A 27,735-nucleotide genomic window follows, 5' to 3' on the forward strand; every position below is an offset into this window, starting at 1 on the left:
CCCTCCCAACACCCCCCTCCCCTACCCCCTCCACCCCGCCCAACAATCATTTTAATAAGTAAGCAGTACCTAGGAATTGTAGCTAGGCATGTTCCTCTTTCCTGATGTGAAACCATTTTCCATTTTGTTCTAGATGCAAATTTGTGTCTGAGCTAGAATATATGTACTGTACTGCATGCTGTACTCTGTTAGCTAAGGGATTTGCTACGCAGTGTTGGGATTGGCATAAGTTAATTTTGATAGCTTATTGCTCCAATGAGGGAAATTGAATTCAATGTTTCAGTTTAATCTTTTGCTTTTGTTTCAGACAGAGCTCCATCCACTATGTAGCCCAGGCTGGCCTCAAGCTCACAGTCCTTATGCCTCCAACTCCCAAGTGCCAGGATTACAGGCATGAACACAATGTTTAGTATGAATGTTACACTTTTTTTTTTTTTTTTTGGTCAGTCATGGGACTTGAACTCTGGGCCTGGTGCTATCTGAGCTCTTCAGCTCAAGGCTAGCACTCTACTACTTGAGCCACAGCACCACTTCTGGCTTTTTCTGTTTGTATGGTGGGCCTCATGCATGTGAGGCAAGCACTCTACCACTGAGCCACCTTCCCAGCCCCAGATGTTGTATTCATATTCCAACATAAATCAGACGTTTTTAGTCCTAAGGATGTAGCTTGGTGGCTAAGTGCTTACCTTTCATGTCAAAAGCCCTACATTCCGGGCTGGGAAGGTGGCTCAGTGGTGGAGCGCTTGCCTTGCATGCATGAGGCCCTGGGTTCGATTCCTCAGTATCACATAAGCAGAAAAAGCTGGAAGTGGAGCTGTAGCTCAAGTGGTAGAGCACTAGCCTTGAGCTGAAGAGCTGAGGGACAGCGCCCAGGCCCAGAGTTCAGGTCCCACAACTGGCCAAAAAAAGCCCTACATTCCATCCCCAGCACTGCAAAGAGAAAAGTCTTCACCCCTAAACAGGAAAACTGAATACCATTAGGCAATTTGGATTCTTCAGTAAAGTGCAAACCCCTGGGCTGCCGACCTAGATTGCCATAACAGCTATGCAGAACCTCCCCTTTTGAGTTAGTTACTCGCTTCTTGTCAGCATACCCAGAGTACACATAGCACTCATTACTGTGAAGTGTCTTTCATTATTAAGAGTTTCAGATCTTTTTTGACAACTGTTCTCTACTAATAAGAGCTAAATGAGATGTTTGTGAAAGACTTTTATAAACTAAAATATTTATCATTATCTTCATCATTTATTAAAGCTGATTCAGCATATTCTGGTTAAATTTTATGTGATAAATACTAAAAATCATGAGTTTTCTCTTTTCAGAATTTGCTTATGGTGGCCATCCTTACTCTTTTTCTGGAATATTTGAAATTTCCCCAGGAAATGCTTCTGAACTAGGAGAAACATTTAAATTTAAGTAAGTAGGGAGGATAATTTTTATTACATTGTCTTAGGTGCCAAAGCTTGTTTGCAGGCATACAGAATTCATTCTGTAGGTCAAAATCTTTAAAAGTTAAAATGGTTCTTTTTTTAGTTGCTGACACTTTATTTGTAAATTACATTTATTTGTATATAAAAAAGCAGATCAGTCAAATAAAGTGTCTTAAGTATATTGTTTTCATTCAGAACCTACATAGTTATTCTGTTTTTTCAAATACTCACCTATTTGGGAGGAAAGGAAAGAAAGTTTGGTGTGACTTACCTTCTCGTTTCTCCCACTTAATTCAGAATACTTCATTAATTTGAAATGACTACACTTGTTTAGCCTGAAACTGTTAAGATAAAGGTATTACATGCAATAATATACCTAAAATATGTGGCTCTGAGTGTTCTCTGAAGCCCTAGGAGTTATAAGCAGAAGTGGAAAAATGTAAATAGTAGTAATCAAATTTCCATTCCATAGTTAAGTGTTATATTTAAAGTGATATTTAGAATCTTAGTTTCAAGAAGCAGTGTCTAGTTCTGTAATAGTAAACTTGCCAAATGAAAGCTAGCTAATGAAATGAAATTATAATACAGAAATTTGGCCTAGGGCTCACACCACATTCAAACATCTTAGTTTGAATTGAGCCATGTATACATTCCAGTGCAGTGACTTATCCTGAGTCTATTCCTCAGGCTTCCCTCTGTGCCCGGCTACTTGACAACACGGTCTTTCTGTTATTTTCAGCTGTCTTGAATGTGTAAATTGTATCTGACTGAAACTATATGCTTTTTATTCAATAATGTCTTGCACTTTCTGGGTTGTAGCTTTAAGTGGTGTAGTTTTGTGGTGTTTGTTTGCTTTTTTTTTTTAATACTTTTAAATATTGTCAAGTTCCGTAGCTCATCTTACTATAGTACAGTAGGATATGACTTTTAAAGTTGTTTCTCAGTAACAATATGGCAAGCCCTTTGCTGGCAGAAATATTTTGAATATGGATCATGTTCTCTAAGTCTCATTTACCTTTAGTCGAATTGCATTAACTCTGATCTGTTACATCCATCATAATGTTCCTGGAAATAAGCATGTATTTAAATATATCTGAAACTCACACAGCTTTGTTCTTTTTCTTTTTTCTTTTTTCTTTTTTTTTTTTTTTAAGAGAAGCTGTTGTTTTAGGGAGCACTGATTTCCTAGAAGATGATATAGAAAAAATAGTAGAAGAACTGGGAAAAGAATATAAAGGCAATGCCTATCATTTAATGCATAAAAACTGCAATCACTTTTCTTCAGCTTTATCAGAGGTAAGTTCCATTTTATACTAAAAGTTCTTCTGATAACTTTTTATGTTATATAAGTGCTGTCCCACTACATTCAGTCTTGATTCTTTTTTTTTCTAATTAGCCATGTTGTGTAAGATACCGTATTATATTTCTTTCATTGTTACCTTTCCAGAGCTTATAATTTTAGAGTTAGCATAGTAAGTAGTAATTTTGTTCATCATGTTAGTCATGTTCTGTGGTTATGACAAATACCTTGAGAAAGACATCTTAAATGGATTTCACCTCCCTGAAAATCTGTTCATAGTAGACTGCTGTTGGTTTGGGACCACAGTATATCATAGCAGGAAATGTATGATAGCCAGAGCTGTGCGTCTCATGGTGCTGAAAAGCAGAGACACAGGAAGGGCCTAAGATTCTAATGTTCCCTTCAAGGGCCTGTCCCCCAAATCCTAACTTAGTTCCACTAGGCCCCACCTTTCAGTAGCACACCACAGGCTGGCCTTTAGCAAGCCTTTTAACACAAAAAACAAACTTAAAACTTGCACTTTCAGAAAGTAAATGCCAAGCTAGGTGTGGTGGCTTCTACCAGTGGTCCCAGCACTTGTGAAGCAGAAGCAGCAAGATTGCAAAGTAGAGGCCAGCTGGGCCTCTTAAGTTCCAGGCCAGCCTGGGCCACCTAGTAAGACTGTCTCAAAAAGACAACAAGCCTAAAAGGACTTGTGCTTCTTAGCTATTGAGATTTTCTTTTGCGGAATTTTAGTTGCCAACCTTAATTTTTTCCCTAATTTTTGTTAACAAGTAATTAATTTCTTCTGTCTTGAAATTTTATTCTGCCAACTTATTACACAGGCACTTGGTTGCCTTACCAATTCTTTTTTTTTTGGGTCCGGTCGTGGGGCCTGAACTCTGGGCCTGGGCGCTGTCCCTCAGCTCTTCAGCTCAAGGCTGGTGCTCTACCACTGGAGCCACAGCGCCACTTCCGGCTTTTTTCTTTTTGCTTATATGGTGCTGAGGAATCGAACCCAGGGCCTCAGGCATGCAAGGCAAGCGCTCTACCACTGAGCCACCTTCCCAGCCCACCTTACCAATTCTTGAAACACAAACAGAAGACTAAAACTAGAGCAAGGCCTGGGATAATAGCTCAAGTGGCATAGTGCTTGCCCAGCAAATACAAAGCCCTGAGTTCAAACTTCACCACAAACATAAATAGATAAATAAAACTAGATTAGGATTTAAAGGACTGTAAAAAGAAGACGGAGAGAAGAAATGAATGATGATATAAATAAGGTATGGAGAATTAAATGGAGATGGCTTTGACTCTCAGCACATCATTGTGGTTGCAATATCAACGTACGACAAACTGAAAGGTATGGATGAGTTGCTGCACAGTGACTTCCTCTGCAGAGAGGCTCAGCTAGATGGCCTTTTGCACTTCGCCTCCTTGGCTTCACCATGATAGCTTTCAAATACCATGATAGCAGGTTATTACTGTGATAGTCAAGTATAGTTCATGAGCAAGCAGTGTCACATAGAAATTTGTGAAATACATCTGATCTCTGCTCCACTACATCTGTTCCAGATCAGAAACTTCATTTTTAATAGAATGCCCAGGTGATTTGTACAGTAGTAAAGTTCAGTGGATGCGTCAGTACTATAAGATGCCCTAGTCAGTTTTAGGGAAGGAGGGGTGGGAACCGAGCATCCTTGACCCCAGATAGGATATTTGTACAGGATGTGTTCAGAAGTTCATAAGATAGGAAATTTGGCAGAGATAATAGACAGTATCTAGTCTATTACCTCCATTTCAACAAGGAAACATGTTATGAGAATTCAGATTAGACTGTGACTTCTTCATAAAGTAGTCACACTTCATCATTACTTTTTCTTATTCCAGTTTATTTTCTCTCTCAAACTGACAACTTAGCACCAGTACTACTGCTTTAACCCTGAAACCATATTACAGTTGATACCTAAAGAATATTTGTACATGTCTGTCAGTCACCTTTTTACGACACAGTTTTTATGTTTTAAACTGATACATAGAAGTGATTTAGCCAAGACCACCCAACTTGTTAGTGGTGGCACCAAAACTAGAACTCTAGATAATGAAGGATGTGAGAAGCTAGTCTTGAGCTGGTGGCTTACCTATAATCCTAGCTACTTAAGAGGCTGAGGTCTGAAGATCATGGTTCTAAGCCTGCCTGAGCAGAAAAAGTCCATGAGACTCTTTATCACCAATCAAATGTGTACACGTCACATACCTCCCACACATATATAATGCATGTGTGTGCACATGCACAATTGCCACCCCCCCCCCCCCCAGCCATGATCTCCAAAGGCACCTATAATATTAAGTATTTAGGTATTTAGTAACACTGCAGTGAGGGAAACATGAGGACAGGAGGTTTAATGGTTTTGTATATTGTACTTATTGCATCTGTGGATGGGTAGATGATAGAAATGGAGATATAGCTTGTAATTTCACAAGTGCTGAAGTGATCAAGGAAAGTAGGCAAAAAAGTGTCAGTGGAGGGGCTGGGAGAGTGGCTCATTGAGTAGAGTGCTTGCCTTGCATGAGGCCCTGGGTTCAATTTCTCACACCACAGAAACAGAAAAAGCTGGAAGTGGTGCTGTGGCTCAAGTGGTAGAGCACTAGCCTTGAGCTGAAGAGCTGAGGGACAGCGCCCTGGCCCAGAGTTCAAGCCCCACAACCGACCCCCCTCCCCGGCCGCCCCCCCCCAAAAAAACAACTTTTTGCTGCTCTAGGTGAATAGAAGTTTAATCCCTTTGTGTATTAAAAGCAAACAACGTCCCCATGACTGATGATTTTTGTCTGTTGGAACCTCTGAAAAAAGGACATCCACATAAAAAGAAGCAATCTCTAGATAGAAATATACTATTATACTATTAATGTTGTTAAAGTACTCTTCAGTGGCTAATGAATGTCACAAATCAGATGTTTAACCCTTCGAGGCTGGTGAGTGCCCCTGCTGTGCTTATTTGTGAGTGGATCCTAGAAAGGGCTTAGGACAAGCCTTGTTTGCTTGTTTGAGCTTTGAAACATGGGTAACTGGTCTCCAGTACTTTACTGCTGCCAAAGAAAAGTCTATGGCTCATTTTAGAGTCCCAAGTTGAGATTCTAATTGTCTGAACTTGACACATGAGTTAAAACCTGACATCTGCTGCTCATGGTTTTTACCTCCGTGCAGCTCAGTCAGTCACGTGGAGGACAAGATTTCCACTTGGGAATTGTGACACACAGGACACCCTTCAATGAAGCCTAAGCTATAAAACATGGCTGTTGACGGAACTGTCTGGGGTACTTGCAAGTGGCCCCAAGAAGGAACTGCTTCTGTCTTCTGGCACAGAGGCTCAGTCTAATCTCATTACTCAGGAAGTAGTGAATCAGAAGGATCATTGTTCACGGCTAGCCTGGGCAAAATGTTAGCAAGAACCCATCTCAGTAAACCAGGTATGATGGCTTATTGCTAATCTGTTCGACCTAGCTATATGAGAAGCCATAGGTGCCAACCTAAGCAAGTGCAAGTCCCAAATCCAAACCTCAGTAGCACCAGAAAAAAAGAAAAGGCCTCTTCTCTGGCTAGGCCATCTAAAATGAAGTCTTGTGTTACCATAGAGGAGATAATTACTTTCCTGACTCTTGGTTATTGTCAGAAGCCACAGCGCCAGGAATGGGACCCAAGTTTGCAGCAGTGGACTGATGGCCCAGCCCCCTCCCCATTCTGGTGTACACATTGTAGCAAATGCAGCTCACAGAAAAAGAGAGACGGTGAAGATGAAAGGGGCAAATGACTATATACCCATTTTGAGTTTTTCTGAAAACTCAGGATTTGAGTTTTCTAACTTTTTTTTTCTGCTTATACAAAAATATTTCTCTATAAAACTTTGGTTCCTGCTGAGTACCAATGGCTCATGCCTCTAATCCTAGCTACTCAGAAGGCTGAAATTGAATATCAGGGTTCTGAGACATATCCAGGGAACTCTTACTGCATTAACAAGCAAAAAGCTGGAACTGGCTGTGTGGTTCAAGTGGTGCCAGCCTTGAATGAAAGAAGCTAAGCGAGAATATAAGGCCCTGAGTATTCGGTACTGGTGAGAGAGAGGGGGAGAGGAGAGAAGGTAGGTAGACAGATAGACAGATTTCCTCTTTGATACATACCTTCCCGAGAGTGGTGGATCATTTTTTAAATGTGAAGTTATGATTACAATATGAGATGTACTGATTTTGCAATGAGAAAAATAAACCCCTGGCACCTAGGGAAGCTCAAAGGAAAGACATTTTTTTCTTTCCATACTAAATTTCTGAGGTGGTCTTGTTGTTTTTTTGGAGGGGGAAGTTGTTTTCATGGCCTTACACTCTACCTACCACTTGAGCCCCAGCTCCAGATTCTCTGCTTTTCAATACTGCCTTTTCTCCCTTCCACTCTCCATGCTCCTTTTTAAACTGCTGCATGTACTTTCAGTGCTACCCACTGCTGACCCTAAGCTCACAGCCGTCAGTGCTCACTGAGCATGCATCCTGAACAAACCATTGAAATTGCGTTCAGTAAGATAGCCCAGAGGTGCCTCCAGACTTCACCTCTTCCTTTACCAGGCTATGAGTACTCTGCATACCGAGTCCTTGAGTCCTCTCAGCAAATGATCACAAGTGATGGTTGTTTTAGGGACCTGTGGCACCATTCCTATCTTTCCTGCCTTGAAAATGTGGTTTTGCATGTTTCTTCCTTCCCAGCTATAGACTTATCTTCTTTTTTTGGGGGGGGGGGGGGGTCCGGTCGTGGGGCCTGAACTCTGGGCCTGGGCGCTGTCCCTCAGCTCTTCAGCTCAAGGCTAGCACTCTACCACTTGAGCTACAGCACCACTTCCGGCTTTTTTCTTATGTGGTGCTGAGGAATCGAACCCAGGGCCTCGAGCATGCAAAGCAAGTGCTCTACCACTGAGCCACCTTCCCAGCCCCTAGACTTATCTTCTTTCTGCATAGTCACTGTCTGGGCCTCAGCTTTGATCAGTGATTGGGGGGGGGGGGTGTCTCACAGACTTTCCTGCCCAGGCTGGCTTCGAACCATGATCCTCAGATCTCAGTCTCCTGAGTAGGTAGGATTACAGGCATGAGCCACCAGCACTCAGCTTAACCAAGTTTTTGTTAATACACTTGGATTATTGGCTTTCTGCTATTGCAAAAAATAAAAAATAATATAATGAATTCCCCACATACCTCTTTATATCTCAGTGTATCTATTGAGATAGATTCTTGGAAAAAGGATTACTGGACCAAAGCTTAAAGGCAAAGCTGATTCTGCTGCCTGAACAGAATACTATTTGATTATTGACCACAGTAAGAAGATTTTAAATTATGGCCCAATTTATACACATAACATGTGCATACCTAAGACATTACAATTACCTCCCTATCAGCAGTCTACTTCATTTTAAATCAAAATTTAGATTGCAATGCTAAATGACCATGGCCTTGATTTTAAACTTATAAAACATTGACCCAAAAGTTGGCAAACTTTGGAAAGAGACAGATGGTGAATATTTTTGGTTTGTGAAGTATTCATGATCTCAACTCTGCTTTTCCCCATTGTAGTAAAGCATCATAGGGCAATATCTAAATGAATAGGTAAAACACAGGTGTTCCAATAAAACTATCTCTAAAAAAAAAAAGCTGGCTATTGATCACAGACAAGCTACAATTAGGATAGCATAGACCTCAGTTTCACCTTTATCACAATGAAATATGGAGGAGAATATAAAAAAAGAACTCAGCCGGGTACTAGTGGCTCAGGCCTGTAATTCTAGCTACTCAGGAGGCTGAGATCTGAGGATCTCGGTTCAAAGCCAGCCCAGGCAGGAAAGTTTGTGAGACTCTTATCTCCATTAAACCACTCAGAAAGCCATAAGTGGTGCTGTGGCTCAAGTAGTAGAGTGCTAGCCTTGAGCTGAAGATGTGAGGGACAGCACCCAGGCCCAGAGTTCAAGCCCCATGACTGACAAAAACAGCAACAACAACAAATAAGAACTCAAAAAGGAGAATGAGAGAAGTGGCCGTTGAATGTGATAGCCATAGCTATTAGCCACTTACGTGATAAATTTCCAAATACACAGAGAGCTCTGTTTCTCAGGTGTAAGAGACAGTATTTGTTTGCCTCTGCTTTTAGGACTAGGCAGGTATGAATGGTATTGTATAAGGTCATTGCTCAGCTTCCTCCTAGATCTTCCCACATCCACATTCCTCAAACATTTCATTTTTGTTTTGCCAGTCCTAGGGTTTAAACTCAGGGCCTGGGCTCTGTCCTTCAGCTTTTGTGCTTAATTCTTGTGCTATACCACATGTGCCACAGCTCTACTTCTGGCTTTTTGGTGATTAACTGGAGATAAGAGTTTCAGGGATTGGGGCTGGGAAGGTGGCTCAGTGGTAGAGCGCTTGCCTTGCATTCTCAAGGCTCTTGGTTCGATTCCTCAGCACCACATAAACAAAAAGAAAAAAGGTGGAAGTGCACTGTGGCTCAAGTGGTAGAGTGCTAGCCTTGAGCTGAAGAGCTGAGGGACAATGCCCAGGCCCAGAGTTCAGGCCCCACGACCGGACCCAAAAAAAAAAAAAAGAGTTTCAAGGATTTTCTATGATCTTCAGATCTGAGCCTCCTGAGTTGAGTAGCTAGGATATAGGCGCGAGGTGCCAGCGCCCAGCTCTGAAACACTTGAGGTACTTTTCTGGCCCTGCACTCTCAGGTTCTGTGACAGAAGCTGCACAGTCAACAATGACTGGTATTAGTTCTTCTATTGGAGATGGAGAGAGAAAAGGACTCTGGAGTTCTGGGTCACTAGGGGAGCCAGAAGTGTGAGTCACCCTCCAGGAAGGCTTCCACCCAGCACCCGTCTCTCCCCTACTAGAGTCTGGACTGAAGTTTGGCCAAACTTCCAGGTCTTGTCTGACCGTGGCTCTGCTTCTGCAGAGGTATCCTAGAGCCAAGTCTTCATGGGGGGAGGGGGGAGAGGCAGGGGGTACCTTTCTCTGGAGCTTCCCTTGAAACGAGTGGGTTAGGGTCAAGGCAAACGGGTAGTGTGTGGACTAGGAAAAACTGAATAGCCTGGGGAAAATTAGGAAAGGACCTGTGAAAAGTGAGAACTGATAAACTACTCAAGACTGACTCAGCTGCTAGGGCTTCTAGTACTCTGAGGATAACTTTGTGGGAGGCAGCATCTTCTGTGCTCTGTACTCCTCTTCCATTTGCCCTGAGGCCCTTCAAGGTGGACAGAAGCCGAGTGGAGTTGGCTAGACTCTGCTGAAGTGATTAAGCAAGCAGCTTGACAAGCTAGGGAAGTCCTGAGTTAGGGAAGGCTGGTGAGCAGTGGCCTCTGTACTGCCTCTCCCTCCTGCGTGGCAGCAGCCAGACCACCTTAACCCCGTTCCTAATGGAAAACTCTCTTCCCCACAGATTCTTTGTGGGAAAGAGATTCCTCGCTGGATCAATCGACTTGCCTACTTCAGCTCCTGTATACCCTTTCTCCAGAGTTGCCTCCCAAAGGAGTGGCTCACTCCTGCAGCCCTGCAGTCCAGTGTCAGCCAGGAGCTCCAGGATGAGCTGGAAGAAGCAGAGGATGCCGCTGCATCCGCCGCTGTGGCGAGCACTGCCGCAGGCTCCAGACCCGGGCGCCACACTAAGCTATAAGTGTCTCCAAAGTCACCTTCAAAACTGTCTCTGGCAGTTGAACATCGTTAGAGAAAAGAAAACAGAGTAAGCATCCTTTGGGTACTTTGTATGCAAAGATGGCTCTCCCCCAATCCCAGTTTTTCAGCTCAGGATTATATTTGTAATCTTTAAAAAAAAAAAAGTATATATATATAATATATTATATATATATAATCTATCTATCCCTTGTGTAGGAGGGAGAACTTTCTATGAAGCAAGCTACCCTCTGGTTTTTTACCCACTTGTAAATTTGGATTTACTTCTGTTTTATACAAGCTCTGTTAAGTTATGTTTACAGTATTTTGTATCGCTGTTTACAAATCTTGCATGGACTTCTGCCATTGTAAAAGAAGAAAATACTCATCTTCAAAAATGAGGCAGGTAATTTCATACACTTCCTGACAATTGCCAGAGCAACAGCATAAATAATAGGCACACAAAAAGTTCTACACAGAGTTCTATCACCTGCTTAAGAATTGTCTTTTAGATTTGTATTAGCATTGTTGGCAATCAGATGCAGAGAACCAAACTGGCCTGATAGGTAGGAACACACGGCCCCAAGGTCTTAGGACTCCAGCTGGGCCCTTCCGTTTCTGAGTAGCACATCTCCCAGGTGCCCATGGGACAGTTGCTTTCATCCCACATAGCTGTCCACCTAGGCTGGTGATACTCTCCTGTCTGCCTAGCTTGATGCCTTTGATTCAAAAAAATCAAGATTTCCATTGAAGACATTCTTGTAACTGACGAGTGTTTTTGCACATGTGCTAGGGAAGGAACTCCATTTTTAATAGCAAATAATTTCTTCCTCACACAAGATTTCATTGATGGGATAGGAATGACCTAAGTAGTAGCCTTCTGAGTAGCAGTATGAATTGACATCAACTGCTTTTAACTCTTCAGACTACCTTTTATACTAGTCCTCAGAAACTATAGCTAATGAAACACCACCAGATAGGTAATTCTTTGGTACTTCATACTTTTTAGGTTCCATGCCAGAAACAGTATGTCAGAATTGTTAGTGATGGGGGGTAGGCTCCCCTTGTAATAGAAAGCTTATTCTTACTGACTTCTTGTTGAAAAAAAAGTCATATTTATGTGTCTTTAAATTCATCTTTTTATATCCCCTCAAATGTATGTCTCTTACCTAACATACTCTTGAGATGGAAGTTGTCACCACAGGAAAGTCCTCATTAGCAAGGAATCTGTCTGCTTGTGTCTGCTCCCAGTGAAACTCTTACATGTAAGAAACAAGTCATTTCATGTCCCGTTCCATGAATGAATGTTCATTGATGACTGTCCTATATAAAATATTGGCAAGAAGAAAAATGATCCAAGGCAGTGACTTCAGCATTATATATGCTGTTGGGTTTGAAATTTTTTACATGTATTTAAACTTTTGGATTGGATTGTGTGCTATCTCTATGTGAACATACATGTCTTTTAGTTAACTACATTTTTAACTTTTCCATAAGCTGATTTTTATCAACTTAAGCACACCCTGTTCATAGGGAAAATAAGCCTTGGGTTCTAAGCATAAACCTGAGGAAAATGAAGCCACTTTATACTTTCTGACTGTTTTATATCTGCATCCAGCAAGGAAAGCCTTTACAGATCAGTGTCAGTTCTATTACAGGCTGAGCACTTGTTTTAAGAGATGTGATAAAGGCTGGGAATGTGGCTCACATGGTAGAGCGCTTGCCTAGCATGCATGAGGCCCTGGGTTTAATTCCTCAGTACCACATAAGCAGAAAAAGGTAAAAGTGCTGTGGTTCACATGGTAGCGTGCTAGCCTTGAGCAAAAGAAGCTCAGGGACAGTGCCCAGTCCCTGAGTTTAGACCCAAGAACTGGCCGAGAGAGACAGAGACAGAGAGCTGTGTTAAGAAAGGAGGAACATATGACCTTTGTGAAACACTGACTTGGTTCAGTTCTAGATGGAGAATGGGGATAAACATGACTCTAGCCGTAAGTTGTTCACTATGCAAAGAGTGCTAGCACCAAAACCCAGGTCAGTAGAAGAAGTGTTTGATGCCACTGGATTGGGATTTTAAAATAGTCTGGATCACAGCTTTTGAAATACGCATGTTTTAAACCTGGGCTACTGCTCCAGAGGAGTAGCCTGCCTTGGTTAGACGTTCCTGTGTACGGAGCCATGAACATCTCATTTTGTGCCTGCGTATCTAGAACAGAACACCTCAGCACACAGATGACTGTATGGTTATTTCATTGTAGCTGTTTTCATCGGCAGCTTTTGCAGCTTAGAAATAATGTGAAGGGCCCTAAGAAAAAATCAGTGGCATAAGGCCAATTATCTTACTTACAGCAGATAAACTTCTAGACGTGTGACTATTCACAATCTAATTGTAGCTGAAGATAAAGAAAATCTCTTAAGTTTGGTCCTTCTCTACAGCTCAAATTAAGAACTAAAAGCATCCAGCCTGCTTTTATGTTGCCCCTGAAGGCTTCAGAAAGAATCTTGTTCTTTCTACCTGGACTCATTCTTAAGAAAAATTCATGTTAAAAATATGGTTATAGCCGGGCGCTGGCGGCTCACGCCTGTAATCCTAGCTACTCAGGAGGCTGAGATCTAAGGATCGCGGTTCAAAGCCACCCCGGGCAGGAAACTCCGTGAGACTCTTTTCTCCAATAAACAAACACTCAGAAAACCGGAAGTGGTGCTGTAGCTCAAGTGATAGAGCGCTTGCTTTGAGCTGAAGAGCTGAGGGACAGCACTCAGGCCCAGAGTTCAAGCCCCACGACCGACAAAAATAAATAAAAATAAAATAAAAACCTGGTCATTAATGTTCATGTGATCAGTGGGGTCAGGTGAACTTTTTGTAGTTGTAACCAAGTAAAACAGATTTCTCCTGGTGGCTTGAACAGTAAGAATAGTGTTACAAGTCAGATGCTTCTAGTTTCTCCTATTTGTTTTCAAGACCCTTGGGTTTTTTGTTTGTTTGTTTGTTTTACCCTAAGCGAGGGACATCAGCTTTGGGAAGTGTGGTGGTACAGTCTGAGAGAGCCTCCACTTGATGCCTGAACTCCAGCCACAGCAGTAGTGTCGATGACCCATCACCAGCACTGGTGCAGAGCAGGGACTGCTGGTTTTAGCACACGGACAGCTGCGTTGTCTTCCATGGCCGCTTCCATCACACAGTAGGAGCAGCACTCACTGCTTCAGGGTTCTAATCTGTCTTATGGCTCCATTTCAGTAAGATACCCTGTCATTTTAACGCATACTATTTTTCATTAAGTGACTTAAGTTCGAAAGGCTTGTTTTCTATAGCAGATTAGCCATACCGTCTTGTATTCCCTTCTCTTTAGTATGGTTTGAGGGTGCAGCGTAATTTGTTAGACTTTGGCAGTCCGCTCAGTTCTTACACCGAAGTGCGCACATCTTCGTGTGGGAAGTGCTCAGCTGTCAAGACTCTCCACCGACGCCGCTGTCCGTCCTTCAGAGTGTCTAGAACAGTGCCGGGCGTCGTCACTTTTGCTACCTTGATAATAGCATTGGGCTATCATGTTATAACATTGAAATACATCAATTTATTAAAAAATACTTTCATAAGAAATGTTTTACAGTGCTTTCTGACCCCCAGGAGCCCACTCTGTTGCGGATCTGTGTCAGTCCCTCTGCTCCGCAGAGCGTGGCCTGCTCCGGCCGTCCTCCTCGGTACTCACTGGTGCTGTAGTCCAGCGTGCTGCTCTTGTGCTCAAGTCCATGCGCCAGCATGACCGCCGTGAGAGAACACAGACCACAGCACATGGGTGGGCGGCAGACGGCCTTCCTGGAGAATGGGGAGAGAGGCTGCAGAAGCTCCCCAGCCTTCCACACATGCGCACACATGCCATACACACACATCCTTCTCTAGGCAGCAGTCGAGTAGGAGGAACTGGGACGCCGGGGTTCCTTATCTGCCTGCTAGTTATCTCCAACCCAATCCTTCTCCCTTTCCTTCCATTGGCCCTTTTGTATCTAGCTGATACTCTCCTCTACTAATTTAAAATCTTCTCTTGAATGGAGTTCTATGAAAGATGCACTGCCGTCTGTCTGGGCTGTCCGTGTTTGTCCACTCTTTACCTTCTTCTCAGGACAGGAACCAAAGGAGAGCAATCCCTTAGGATGCCAGGATTCCTGGTAGACTGAGCAGGAGGTCACCAACTCAGATCTGCTACTGCTGCGCTAGACTCTTCCCTTGAGAAAACAGCCAAGCAAGGACCCTGGGGCACAGGAGCTATGTTGCTCCTCCAGAGTCAGACTTGAAACTCTCCTGTCCCCTAGGTATCAGCCTCGTTCTTTCTAACTCACAGAAGTCTGCTGAGCCATATGCTAGTGGCTCATACCTGTAATCCTAGTACTCAGTAGCCTGAGATCTGAGGATCATAGTTCGAAGTCAGCCTAGGCAGGAAATCCATGAAACTCCTGTCTCCAATAAAGCCAGACATGGAACTGTGGCTCAAGAGGTAGCGTACCAGCCTTGGGCAAGCTCAGGAACAGCACCCAGCCCCTAACTTCAAGCCCCAGAACTGGCGTGTGTGTGTGTGCACGCACACGGGTCTATACTATAAAGATGGGTCTGTAGTTGCTAAAGTTTTGAAAAATAAATTGGTGGTCAACATCTACCTGTTTTCTTTTAGATTTACAGCCTGAGGCCTGCTCCGCCTCTCAGACCTGTCCCTTCAATCTGCTTCCCTCCTGTCAAGGCCCAAGGGACCAGTAAAGGAACAAGAGCCTCCTCACCCAGGTCAGGAAGGCATTCATTTTCCAAAGACCAGATGATCATAGGTGATCATGCCAGGGCTTCATGGTCCTGCCCAGTCCGGGAAGGGCTGCGGTTCCAAGTGACCCTGGGCCACTGCAGTGCTGCCGAGGGCCACCACCCGGAGGCCATCCTGATACCACCACACCCCCACACACACACACCGGCAGCTGCCTGGCTCAGCGCTCCCTCTCGGCCGCTGGGTGGGCTGCTGCCCTTCCACTGTCCCTCATCCCACGTGGTCCACGGGCCTTCCTCCTTGGGCAACATTCAGATTGTTCCAAAGGCCCAGACATAGCTCAGCTCTCCATAGAGCCTGAAAACGAGCAAAGTCAACCTCATCTCTAAGCTCAACCTTCAGAGTAGCATGAGCGAGGCAAGCTCTGCTCTGCACTGAAGACACATTTGATAGGAAGAACGAATCAGGAAAAGTGATTCCTTCCACGGCACCCGGCAGCCCGGGCATACTTAGCCACTAGACTGGAGTGCAGAGCGCAGAGGTAGAAAGGCCCAGGAGCAGAGGCGCCACACTTGGCCCTCAGTGAAGAAATGCTTCCCCCCCGCCAGCATCAGGGAGTGGGGCAGGGCCACGAACTTTCCCCGGCATGGCCCTCTGTCAGGCAGTTGGTCATCCACGAGAGGCCAGTGCTCCTCGAGTGACAGAAAGTAACTGCCTCAGGTCGAGTAGGAAGAGCAAGCCTAGAGGCAAGTCCTCTTCTTCGCTGTGCGGGCAGTAGTGGGCACCACACACGTTTGTCTCCACAGCTTGACTAACTCCTGCTTCACCCACTGACAGTCCAAGAGCAAAGACGCCAGAGGAAAAGCCCACCTGTAAGCCTGGCCAGTTCTCAAGCTTTCCATTCAGGCACCCTGCTGGTGTGAGATGGAAGTTAGCATGTTCCCAGGCCCCCAGTGTCTCCGGCCCAGTAGGACCACACTTAAATTCTGTGCAGGGCTGTCTGCCATGACAAATGAGAGCTTCCTAGATGAGCTCCCCATTGAGTAGCCTAGACCAAAGGTAGTAGATGTGGGGCTGTCTCCATTTACTGGGTTTGCCTGGGTTATTGAAGTAGCTTGCGCTGGCGCCCTGGGGAGTTGTCCGGGTTGGTCACCTGGCAGCCCTTGTTCCAGCACTGAGGCCTGGGCTCGGTGTGGTGGCCCGTCCTCTGTGCTGGCAGCCCAGCTTGCCTCAGTCTTCACCTAGGCCCAGGCTTCCCCCGCCTCCCCCCCAGGGCCTGGCCCCATCTGCCTGCACTCAGTCCTTGCTGTCTGCAGGGCCCCCGGAGTCCCCAGTCCATGTCCAGCTGCTTTACCTGCAGCGCTGCTGCCTCTTGAGGGGCCGGCTCTCCTCCGACCCCCGCTGCTTCCTCCTCAGCTCTGCGGCCCTCCGCCCCACTGAGCCTTGTGCCACCGGTTGGCCCGCTCCCCTCTGCTCGCTACCATGGCTGTGTTGCCTCTCTTCGTCCTCTCTTCTAGGCCTTTTCCTGCCCTCGATCCAGTGGCCCCATCCACGCAGGGGGCCATCTTGTCCTCCATCCCAGAGTGTGGCAGCCGAGGCTCCAGCAGGACAGGCCTTGGTTCAGAAATACTCAGTGTCTGTCTGTCCAGCTCCTTACCTCGGCCATCACGGGAACCTTCATGGGACGTCACCACCATTTGTAAAACCCTAGTTTTATTGCTCAAACCACTCGCTCACTTTACACACACACACAGTAGCAAGCCTTTGACCTTAGCAAGATCCCACATCCATTATCCAGCCCTTGGAGAGAAGTCATGGCCACACTTGTTGCACACGTGTGTGTGTGTGTGTGTGTGTGTGTGTGTGTGCGCGCACGCATGCACACCTGCCCACCCCCAAATGGGTGCTTCCCCATCCCCGTGGAAGCCTGCCTGCCCACCCCCTTAAAGGAACTCCATCTGCTCTGCTCAGGCTCCAAGTTCCTCACACCTTTTAATGTCTTGACAAAAATACAACTGGCCTCTAGTTTCCCAATCTGAGTGACTGTCCGTGTTATCTGGGGACACACTTCCTCCTGCTGCCAGGCATGCCTCCCTTCTCTAAATTCACCACCACCCCCCACGCCCAGGCTGGCTTCAGGTTACTTTCTCTAGCTGCTCAAACATCAGACTACCACTCTCTCCGCGGGAGCTTTTTTTTTTTTTTTTTTTTTTGGTGAGGCCAGTCCTGGAGCTTGAACCCTGGGCCTGGGCACTGTCCCTAAGCCTCTCTGTGCCCAAGGTTAGCACTCTACCACTTGAGCCACAGCGCCACTTCCAGCTTTGTCTGTTTATGTGGTACTGAAGAATCGAACCCAGGGCTTCATGCTAATCAGATGACCATGGTATGAGACTGGGCCAAGGTAAGAATTTGAGACCTTTCCTGAAAAATAACTAACACAGAAAGCACTGGAGGCATAACTCAAGTGGTAAAGCATCTACCTAGCAAGCAGGCCCCGAATTCAAACCCCAGGATTGGCACCTATCTGCACACATACAGAAACTACTCTCCTTTGACAGCCTCCTCTACAGCGAGCAAGTGATGTTTTACTCTCCACAGCAAAAGGCCTTACTGCCTCCTGAACCACTCACTAATCCTAAAAACACCTTGTGAGGAGCTGGGAAGGTGGCTCAGTGGCAGAGTGTTTCCCTGGCATGCATGAGGCTCTGAGTTCAATTCCTTAGCACCACATAAGCAGAAAAAGCTGGAAGTGGCATTGTGGTTCAAGTGGTAGAGCACTAGCCTTGAGCAGAAGAGCTAAGGGACAGTGCCCAGGTGCAGAGTTCAGGCCCCACAACCAACAAAAACAAAACTACCTTGTGAATTACTTGTACAAATTGGTGCATTAGAAGTAGTTCAATGATAGAGTGCTTGCCTAGTATGCACAGAGCCCTAGGTTCCAATCCCAGCACCATACAAATGGTATCCTAGCATATGTAGGCTTTTCCCGGTCACCTCCTCTCTACCTATAGGCTAACACCAGCCGGAAATTGTATGAGTCATTCTGTGCGTTTCTTTACCATTCATCACCTACTTTTGCATGCTTGCTCTGTGATTTTGATTTTACCTATTTTAAAACTTTATATAAATAGATTCATATTGTATACTGTGATTTCTAAATTATATTTTTATCAATTCATGTGGATTAAATGTATCGTAATTCATTTTTGCTGCTGTTTTTGGTGTGTTCTGTGGTAGGAACACCATGATTTTGTTTATACATCATACTTTTAAAGGCCATCTGGACTGGAGTCAGTTTTATGGCTATAACGAGCAATATTCCTGTGAACACAGCCAAGCCCACCTTAGGAGCTTCCAGGATTTCTCTTGGACTGCTAGGTTCTGGGACTGCGTGTTCAGCTTCACTGGTGTGCAATAATGATAAACTCTTCTTATTGTACTTTTCTTAAATAAAAGCCTGTTTGGTCGGTCCTCTCTCCATCTGCTCATCAAACAGAACCCCACAGTCTAGTTCTTTCCTTATGATATCATACAAGGGGATTTCCCAGAGCATGGCCTTAAACATGTTTCAGAATTTACTGAAGGCATTAAGGATGGAAAGCATGCTAGCCTCCTCACTGCCCCTGGGAAAGCTAACTCAACATCAACTGTCATTTCTAAACAAATCTAGTGCACGGCTTGTTCTATGTAGAGTGAATACACGAACATTTAGCAATAGGTCTGGTCAGACTTCTGCACCTTTAGGAAATAAAAATCTTTGTGAAAATAACTAGAAGGTAACCTCCAAAAGAAACCTCTCTGACAGCTTGTCTTCCTTGAGAGTTTGTTGTTGTGAATGCCATCTTGGGATTCCTAAGTCACATGGAGAGTTCTCTGATAGCTCAGAAGAGCACCCTCTGAGAGTCCTCCACCCAAGGGAATTCAAAATGACTTGCAACATGGCGCTCACGGTTCTGCAGCAGAAGATGCTCATCCCAGTTACCTGGTTACGTGATGCTGACTGACTCTGGAAGGTGAGTTTCTTCTGTACTCTAGAAGAGTGAGTATGATTGAAATCATGTTCCTTACATTGAGTTTCTAGTGATGAGGATAGTGACACATCTGTAAACCCCAGCACTTGGGAGGCCAACTCAGGGTCACACACACCAGCCGGGGCTACAAAGTTAGTTTACTGGACCTCATGATTTTTTTTTTGTCAGTCAGTCATGGGGCTTGAACTCTGGGCCTGGGCGCTGTCCCTCAGCTCTTCAGCTCAAGGCCAGTGCTCTACCACTTGAGCTACAGTGCTACTTCCAGTTTTCTGGTGGTTAACTGGAAATAAGAGTCTCACAGCCTTTCCTAACCGGGCTGGCTTTGAACCGTGATCCTCAGATCTCAGCCTCCTGAGTAGCTAGGATGACAGGCGTGAGCCCCAGCCCCAGCTTCACCTAATGATTTCTTAATGGGAGTATTTCTAAATATTGATTCAGTTTCATTAGCAATTACAATGTTATTTGTACGTCCAGTTGTTTCTTGAATACATTTTTATAGGAATGCATCCATTTTATCTTTCAATTCTCAATATAAATTGCGAATCTGATTGTGGAGCATTGTGCATTTCAGGTTTTCAGGACAGGGCTGCTCCACTAGTAAAGCCTTAGAGAACTATTCTAAAAAGACCCCTACAGGCTCAAGTCCTTCTGCTCACGCATCTCGGATGAGGGATCCTCGACCTGTGTATCGCATCAACCTGTTAATAGTCTAGGAGACAGCAGCCAAGGTGCCAGGTGACTCCGGGGCGCCTGGTCTGAGCAGCAAACCCCTACTCGGAGCCTTCTGTCATCTGCAGCGAGCCCGAAGGAAGGGCGGGCGAGGTGGAAGGCCAGGCATGAGTGGACAGGTGAGTGGGCGGGAGGGAGGGAGGGAGGGAGGAAGCTGCAGCCCCTCGCTAGCATTCATGCCTTCCACTCCCAGAGTGACGGATTCTCCACAGCAGCACCGCACACAAACCGCATGTTTCTGGAACCTTCTCCAGCTCTTAATAGGATGGATGGTGCTCTCCCCCACCAGATGCACATGTTGACATTAGTAACCCCAGAGCCTCCGGATGTGACTGGATTTGGACCAGTGTCTTTGGGGCTAGAGGGGTGGCTCAGATGCTTGCCAAAAAGCATGACCCCCGGGTTCAAGTCCCCTGCAATGCTCTTCACAAAAAGCCCAATTGGACTAAAACGGTCATGAGCATGGGTCCCCACCCAGTGCAACTAGTTCCCTAGTGGGAAGAGGGGCCTGGGGCACAGGCAGACGCGAAGGTGTGGCATGTGCCCACAAAAGCTGAGGTGCAGGGGAGAGGTGGATGTTCATCAGAGCCGGCCACGCCCTCCGCTGCGCCAGCCCTTTGCACACTCCACACCCCTAAGGACACTAAAATCCTCATCAACCTCCCCCCCCAGCTGCACTCCGTCCCTCAGCCCTGCAGCCCGGGGTGAGCGCTCTACCACTTGAGCCACGGCGCCACCCCGGTGTTCTGGGGTTCACTGGAATCAGGCTGATTTCAGGAGAGGAAGTTCCCTTCCGGAGACTGCTGTCAGGTACAAAGCAAGTCTGTCACCTCTGCTGTCTTCTCGCCTTCTAGGAAACCTGCTGACATCACGGTGGGAGTCGTGGAGAACCCGCCACAGGACCGAGGGGTCCTGCTGCTGCTGCTGCTCTGCCGCGTGCCCAGCTCCCCAGCCCGGGGAGGCCAGGGGAGGTCCGGGGAGGGGAGGCCAGGGGAGGTCCGGGGAGACGAGGGGAGGGGAGGCCAGGGGAGGTCCGGGGAGGGGAGGCCAGGGGAGGTCCGGGGAGACGAGGGGAGGCCAGGGGAGGTCCGGGGAGACGAGGGGAGGCCAGGGGAGGTCCGGGGAGACGAGGGGAGGCCAGGGGAGGTCCGGGGAGACGAGGGGAGGCCAGGGGAGGTCCGGGGAGGGGAGGCCAGGGGAGGTCCGGGGAGGGGAGGGGAGGGGAGGCCAGGGGAGGTCCGGGGAGGGGAGGCCAGGGGAGGTCCGGGGAGGGGAGGCCAGGGGAGGCCAGGGGAGGTCCGGGGAGGGGAGGCCAGGGGAGGTCCGGGGAGGGGAGGCCAGGGGAGGTCCGGGGAGACGAGGGGAGGCCAGGGGAGGTCCAGGGAGACGAGGGGAGGCCAGGGGAGGTCCGGGGAGGGGAGGCCAGGGGAGGTCTGGGGAGATGAGGGGAGGGGAGGCCAAGGGATACCCGGGGAGGTCCAGGGAAGATCGAGGAGGCCAGGGGAAGACGGGGGAAGACTGGGGAGGCCAGGGAAGGCTCAGGAAGACAGGGGAGGCCTGGGGGAGGCTAGAGAAGACCCGGGGGAGGCCAGGGAAGGCCCGGGGGAGGCTTGCAGAGGCCCCCATCTGGGGGTCTGGGTTCAGCGCCGTTCCTGCCTGGCCCGCCAGCAGAGCCGCCTTCCTCCATCGGGTGACCTACCTGTCTGTCTGTCTGTCTGGCCCGCAGGCATGCACTCTAGCACTCCCTCTGCTATCTCACTAATGGTGGTGTAGCTGCTTCCTGAGATTAACCTCCAAGGTGGGAGAGGGAGGGCGGAAGGCCCTCGGCTCCCCCCCCCCCCCGCCCCCTCCCGGCTTGTGGGGCGCACAGAGGGCAGCTGCTGTTCCCAGGTTTTCCTCATGGTCATGGTAGCTCTTTTTCTTCCTAGTCTGCAAATGGCAGCATCTTTCCTTTTGATTCTGTCGATCCCAGGTCTTGAACTCTGGGCCTGGGCGCTGTCTCGGCTCTGCAGCCCAAAGCGCGCGCCGCCTCTTGAGCTTCCTGCGCCCTGGGCAGGCGCTGCCACCGGCCACGGCCGTGTTCCCCCAGGCCCAGGCCCAGGCCAGGTGCTGTCCCACCGCCATCCCCGCCCCCCCCCCCCAGGCCGCCGCCTCAGCTCTTTGACTAACACCCTGGCCAGGAGGCCTGGTCGGCTGGGAGGCTCTGAGCTCTGGTTACACCCTCCGTGAAGCCAAACACCTTGAAGGCTAGTCCTGCTCACCGCCCCAGCTCTCCCTGGGCTGGCTGGCTTCTCACCTCGTTTCCAGTACTGGGGCTGGAGTCTTTCAGGCAAAGGCTCCACCATGAGGCCATACAGCAGCCGCTGCTGTTTTCTTTTTTGTTGTTGTAAAGGTGATGTACAGTGACGGTTACATAAGTCGGGTAAAAAGTACATTTATTTTTGGAAATGTCACCCTTCCTGCACTCTCTAGTTTCTTATCTTTAAAAGGTCTTCAGCCTTGCCGGGTGCCGGCAGTTCCTGTAACCCGAGTTACTCGGGAGGCTGAGGTCTGAGGAGCAGGATTCAAAGCCAGCCTGGCAGCAAAGTCCATGAGTCTCTCTTTTGGTCGGTCGTGGGGCTTGAACTCTGGGCCTGGGCGCTGTCCCTCAGCTCTTCAGCTCAAGATGAGGGCTCTACCACGTGAGCCACAGCCACTCATGAGACTCTTATCTGCACTAAACTACCAAAAAGGCTGGAAGTGGAGCTGTGGCTTAAGTAGTAGAGAGTGAGCCTTAAATAAAAGAAGCTCAGGGCAGTGCCTAGGCACTGAGTTCAAGCTCCAGGACACACTCTGTCTCTGTCTCTGTCTGTCTCTCTGTCTCTGTCTCTGCCTCTCTCTCACACACACACAGTGGAAGTTTGAGTAAAGATTTTAGTAAAACAGGATTAAGCAGGGAAAAATTAAAAAGAAGGGAAGAAAAGACTTTGTGCTTTGTGCATGGGTGCTGGTTAACCTCAAAACCCAGTGGCTTTGGGTTGGGAAAGTGGTTCAGTGGTACAGAGCTTGCCTAGCGTGCATGAAGCCCTAGGTTCAATTCCTTAGTAACATATAAACAGAAAAAGCCGGAAATGGCGCTGTGGCTCAAGCAGTAGGGTGCTAGCCTTGAGCAAAAGAAGCTCAGGGACAGGGCCCAGGCCCTGAGTCCAAGGCAAATAAATAATACCAGTGGCTTTCCCCGAGTTCCCCATTTTCTGGGCTGTTTGAATGGTCACAGAACAGCCTTTAATCATTACAATGGGTTCTGGTGGACCTATTATCCAAAGCGTGGCAAGACATTTGGTGTTCATTCTGTCCATGGATAGATGGTGTAGGCCTACCCAAACACACGGCAGCGCATCCCTGCTGTGTCTGTACAGATTCTGCAGCTCTTTAGTCTCAAAGGCGAAGGTGGCTGTCTGGGCCTGTCCATTCCCCCTGGCATCTACAAGGAGGTGTAAGGGCCGCGTCCTGCTCAGATTTCTGTCTTACTTCCTGGCTTGTTTCGTTTTGAAGGAGGCTACTTTTATCTTCCTCCCACAGTCCCCTGGTCCTCTGCTTTCCAGCCTGTAGCAAGAAGTCTCCTCCTGGTGGCAAGGTGTGCCAGAGCAACTCGCTTCAGGGTAGAAAAAGCATCAGGAAGGGCCAGGTTGTGTCAAAGGCTTGGTGGCCAGACTGTAGCTGCTGGAGATGGAATCCCGGGCCTGACGCATGCCAGGCAAGCACTTCACCAGACCCGCTGCACCCCCAGCTCAGGGCCGTTCTGGTTCATGTGTCTGTGCAGATGATGGTCATATGCATGATCACTGATAAGCCTGACTCAGTGCTGTAACAGAGACCTGACAGTCTTTCAAAACGCCCAGGAAGTGGATACAGGGCGATTTTAAGCAACACAAACCCAACTTTTTTTTTTTTTTTAAATTTCTAACCTTGAGCTTTCCATCCTCTTCCTCAGCCTCCTGAGTGCTAAGGTTACAGGTGGACACCCCACACTGATTTCCCATATACTTGGAAAGAAATGGAAACTGAGCCGGGCACCAGTGACTCACACCTGTAATCCTAGCTACTCTGGAGGCTGAGATCTGAGGATCGAGGTTCAAAGCCAGCCTGGGCAGGAAAGTCCGTGAAACCCATGAACATGGGCCGTGGCAAAAGCATAACAGCTGTCAGTAAATACCGTCAACGTGCATCTCCCAGAGCCAGCCCTTTGGTTGGCACCACCAATTCTGCCACTGTGCAGAGGTCCCGGCCAGAAGTGCTTCAGTCCACACGGCCTCTGCCTGCGTTGCCGCTGCCGCCGTGCACACCTCCAGCCAGCCCGGGCAGAACTGCTGCTGGCCCTGTACCAGATAAGCTCTGCATCTAGCAAAGGTTGATCCTTCAGCCGGCTCGGATCCCATGTCCATGAGCCAGAATATCAGCCAGTCATGGAGCGGAGCTGCTAAGTCTGGGTCAGGCAGCAGGGTAGCAGGTTTAATGTGGCCGGCGCCTGAAATGTAACTCTGGGAGGACTTGGGAACAGGCCTTGACAATGGGTGGGCTGGGCCGGCGGTCGGGGGGTTGTTTAAGGACCCCTCGGTAGCAGGAGGGCTGGTGATGTACAGCTCCTGCCCCAGAATGAGTTTATCCGCATCCCCGACGAGCAGGGCGGCGTGGCTCTCATCCGCAGACATCCTCTCATCCAGCGGCCACAGGATTCAACTTCTTGGAGAGGTAGGCTACCGGTCTCCGCCAGGGACCCAGATATTGGGTGAGCACCCCTTTTGCTATGCCCTGTGCTCATCCACACACAGATAGAAGGGTTTTCTCGCATCAGGCGGCGCAAGGGTGGGCGCCGGCAGCAGGGCCATCTATTGCTTGAAAGATGTCTCCAGAGAGCTGCCTCATGCCACGGCTGTCCCTCTTTAGTGGCTTCAGAGAGGGGCTTGGCCCGCTCCGCACGCCCGGGGATCCACAGTTTGCAGAAGCCAGCTGACCCCACGAAATCCTGCACCTGACAAGCGCTGCGGTCGGGGATTGGAGCGCAGCCGCTTTGCCAGCCTTGGTTAGCTGCCTCTCGCCCTCCTCCAGCGGCTCTCCCAAATCGTTTGCCTCAGGTTGACAGATCTGGGCCTTCTTGGCTGACGCCCAAGCCTCCCAGAGTCTGGAGTAGGTCCTTGGTCCCCTGCAGGCGTGTTTCCTGACTCTGGGCTGCAATCAAGAGATCGTCTCCATACCGCAAGAGTGTCAGGTCAGGATGATTAGAACGGAACCCAGACATGTCTCATGAAGCGCTTCGCGAGGTAATCTAGCGCAGGCCAGCTGCCCATCGATGCCCTTCTCAGGGTCAGTCCACTGGAAGGCAAACAGCTCTTGACTCTTTGGAGCCAGGGGCAGACTAACAAAGGCATCTTTGAAATCTCGGGCAGTAAGCCACTGCCATCTGGAGGCAGGGAGCTGAGGGGAGTGTACAGGCTCGGGGCAGTGGGATGTTCGGGACAATGGGATGTGTCCATCGCCCGCTTGCTTACTCTTAGATCTTGGACTGGCCGGTGGTCATTAGACTGTGGTTTAGAACTGACAGCAATGGGGTGTTCCAAGCAGCTGGCAGGGCCAGAGCAACCCCCGCTCTAGTAGGCGCTGGATGTGAGCCCCACCCGGGCTTCCCGTGGCAGAGGGTACTGTGGAATCCTAACCGGATCCACTCCGGGCCTTCCTTCTGTGTAGACCGCAGACCGCAGGTCTGTGCCTGGCTGGTCCATCTCCCCAGTCTCTGCGCAGCCTCAGGAAATGTTCGTAACCAATAGTCTGGGTTGGCCGCGGGTGGCGGCAGCCGTGGATGCAGTCGATATTCTTCATCTAAACTAAGAGTTAAAACCTGGACGGGGCGCCCTTGGTGATCCAGAACCAAAGTTCCATCTGGTTGGAAGTAAATCTGAGCTCCTATTTTGGTGAGCAGGTCCTGCCCAGCAGGGGGTAGGGGCACTCTGGGATGACCATGGGTTACCAGGCCCGCGGCTCTTCAGGTAGTCCCTGAGCATCGCTCATCTCCAGGGCTCCCTGCACCAAGAAGTTCTGCCAGATAACTTACCCCGGGGGGGGGGGGGGGGGCCTGAGCAGGACCGAGTGCTGAGCCCCAGTGTCCCCTTCACTCTGAGGGTTACCCTGGGCTCGGGGAGAGGGGCCAAAGCCCGTCCCCCCAGCCACTGAGCTCGTCTGCTTCTGTGACCAACACATGACGAGGTTCCTGTCCCAAATCACAGACTCTTCGTGCCAGTTTCTTGGGGCAGTTATTTTTTTTTTCTTTTTTCTATCGGATGTGGGGCCTGAACTCTGGGCCTGGGCACTGTCCCTGCACTCCTCAGCTCAAGGCAAGCTCTCTACCACTTGAGCCACAGAACAGTACTTCCAGTTTTCTAGTGGTTTATTGGAGGTAAGAGTCTCATGGACTTTTCCTGCCTGGGCTGGCTTTGAACCGCGATCCTCAGATCTCAGCCTCCTGAGTAGCTAGGATGACAGGCGTGAGCCACCGCCGCCCGCCCGGGGCAGTTCTTAACCCAGTGCCCTGACTCTTGGTCCCTCTGCAGTGGGGCCGGTCCCCTGGGTGAGCCTCTCTGCCTTCATCTCTTGCCAGCCTTCGCAGTTGGTGAACAACTCGTACTTGGCGTTGTATCTCCTCTGGGATCTGGAGGGGCTGCTGGAAGAATTCTCGCCATGGCCCGCGTCTGCCTGGCACTCTCCTGGCTCGGCCTCCTCTCCTCAGCCCCGGCTCCCGCCTGTTCTTCTATTGTTATCCCCTCTCTCTGCCACCGCCATCCAGTCCTGCAAACTCTTTTCTCCAATTCTTTCCACTTTCTGCAACTTTCTTCTAATGTCCAGTGCTGCCTGATCTACAAATGCCGGTACAGCTGCTGCCGTGTTCTGGGGTGCCTCGGTCCGTGGGGGGCACTGTCCAGGTGCCTCCGTCACTCTAAAAAGGCAGCTGGACTTTCATCCTGACCTGCTGCCCATCTTCTACCTTGGCCAAGTGATTGGGCTTTGTGCAGCCGCTATGAGACGTGGCATTAGGGTCTGGCGATCGATCCGGGGCCCAGTCAGGACCAGTTAGAGGGAAGGTGTCGTTGATGTGGCGCCATTCACAATGGGTTGTCCGTTGTCTCCTGGAACCAATGTCTGGGCTTCTTTCTGAATCCTTTCCCGTTCCTTGGTGAAAAGGACCTTGAGGAGCTGCAGGCAGTCATCCCGGGGGCTGATGAGCGAACGCAGCAGCATCTCGGAGGCTAATTAGATCTTGGGGTTGTCAGAAAATGGGGCATATTTGGTTCTCCAATTATACAGGTCACTGGTGGTAAAAGACCAGTCGTGAAGAGGTTGGTGACCAGTTGCATTGGGAGGTCCAGCGGCTCAGAAGGGAAGTAGGACAGTCGAATCCGCAGGCCCCTGGTCGCAGGGGGAACCGCCCTGTGTGCCCTGCCACAGGTCCCTCCGCGGCTGCCACCGCTCCACCTTCCTCTGGCGGTGGCAACAGCTCAGGCGCAGTGCTCCCTGGTGATGCTGGCGGCTGATAGGGAGGAGGTAAAGTTAAATCTTCCTCGGTCCCTTCCAGCAAAACTGGGTAAGGAGGCACTGAGGGTTTAGTCTCAGCATTTTTCTGCTTAGCAGCCTGTTCTTGTACTGCAAGAATCTTTGAGAGCGGTTTCTGTGGTGGCAAAGAGGGTTTCAACCAGGAAGCGGGGAATGGTTTCTACCAGATCTAGCCAAATCAGGATATATGGTATCTGGTCTGGATGACCGTGTCATCCTGGAAGAAAAATTATATATATATATATTTTTTTGGGGG

The 27,735-nt window shown here is 48.5% G+C and overlaps 1 protein-coding gene across 2 annotated transcripts in view; it reads left to right on the forward strand.

Annotated features, from left to right (window-relative positions):
- The window catches only part of Desi2 (desumoylating isopeptidase 2), a 49,097-nt gene extending 37,506 nt beyond the window's left edge, over nt 1-11,591 (forward strand). The window contains exons 3-5 of one of the 2 annotated variants that reach the window (XM_042701201.1): nt 1,324-1,417; nt 2,586-2,727; nt 10,167-11,591. In XM_042701201.1, coding sequence (XP_042557135.1) covers nt 1,324-1,417; nt 2,586-2,727; nt 10,167-10,400 — 470 coding nt within the window. In that variant the 3' untranslated portion in view covers nt 10,401-11,591. The remainder of the gene's footprint in view (nt 1-1,323; nt 1,418-2,585; nt 2,728-10,166) is intronic. The other variant, XM_042701202.1, reaches the window with a different exon arrangement.
- Nucleotides 11,592-27,735: the final 16,144 nt, after the last annotated feature.

The sequence above is a fragment of the Dipodomys spectabilis genome, unplaced genomic scaffold (assembly GCF_019054845.1).
Source record: "Dipodomys spectabilis isolate Male_0828 unplaced genomic scaffold, ASM1905484v1 ptg000288l, whole genome shotgun sequence".
Classification (NCBI taxonomy): Eukaryota; Metazoa; Chordata; class Mammalia; order Rodentia; family Heteromyidae; genus Dipodomys; species Dipodomys spectabilis.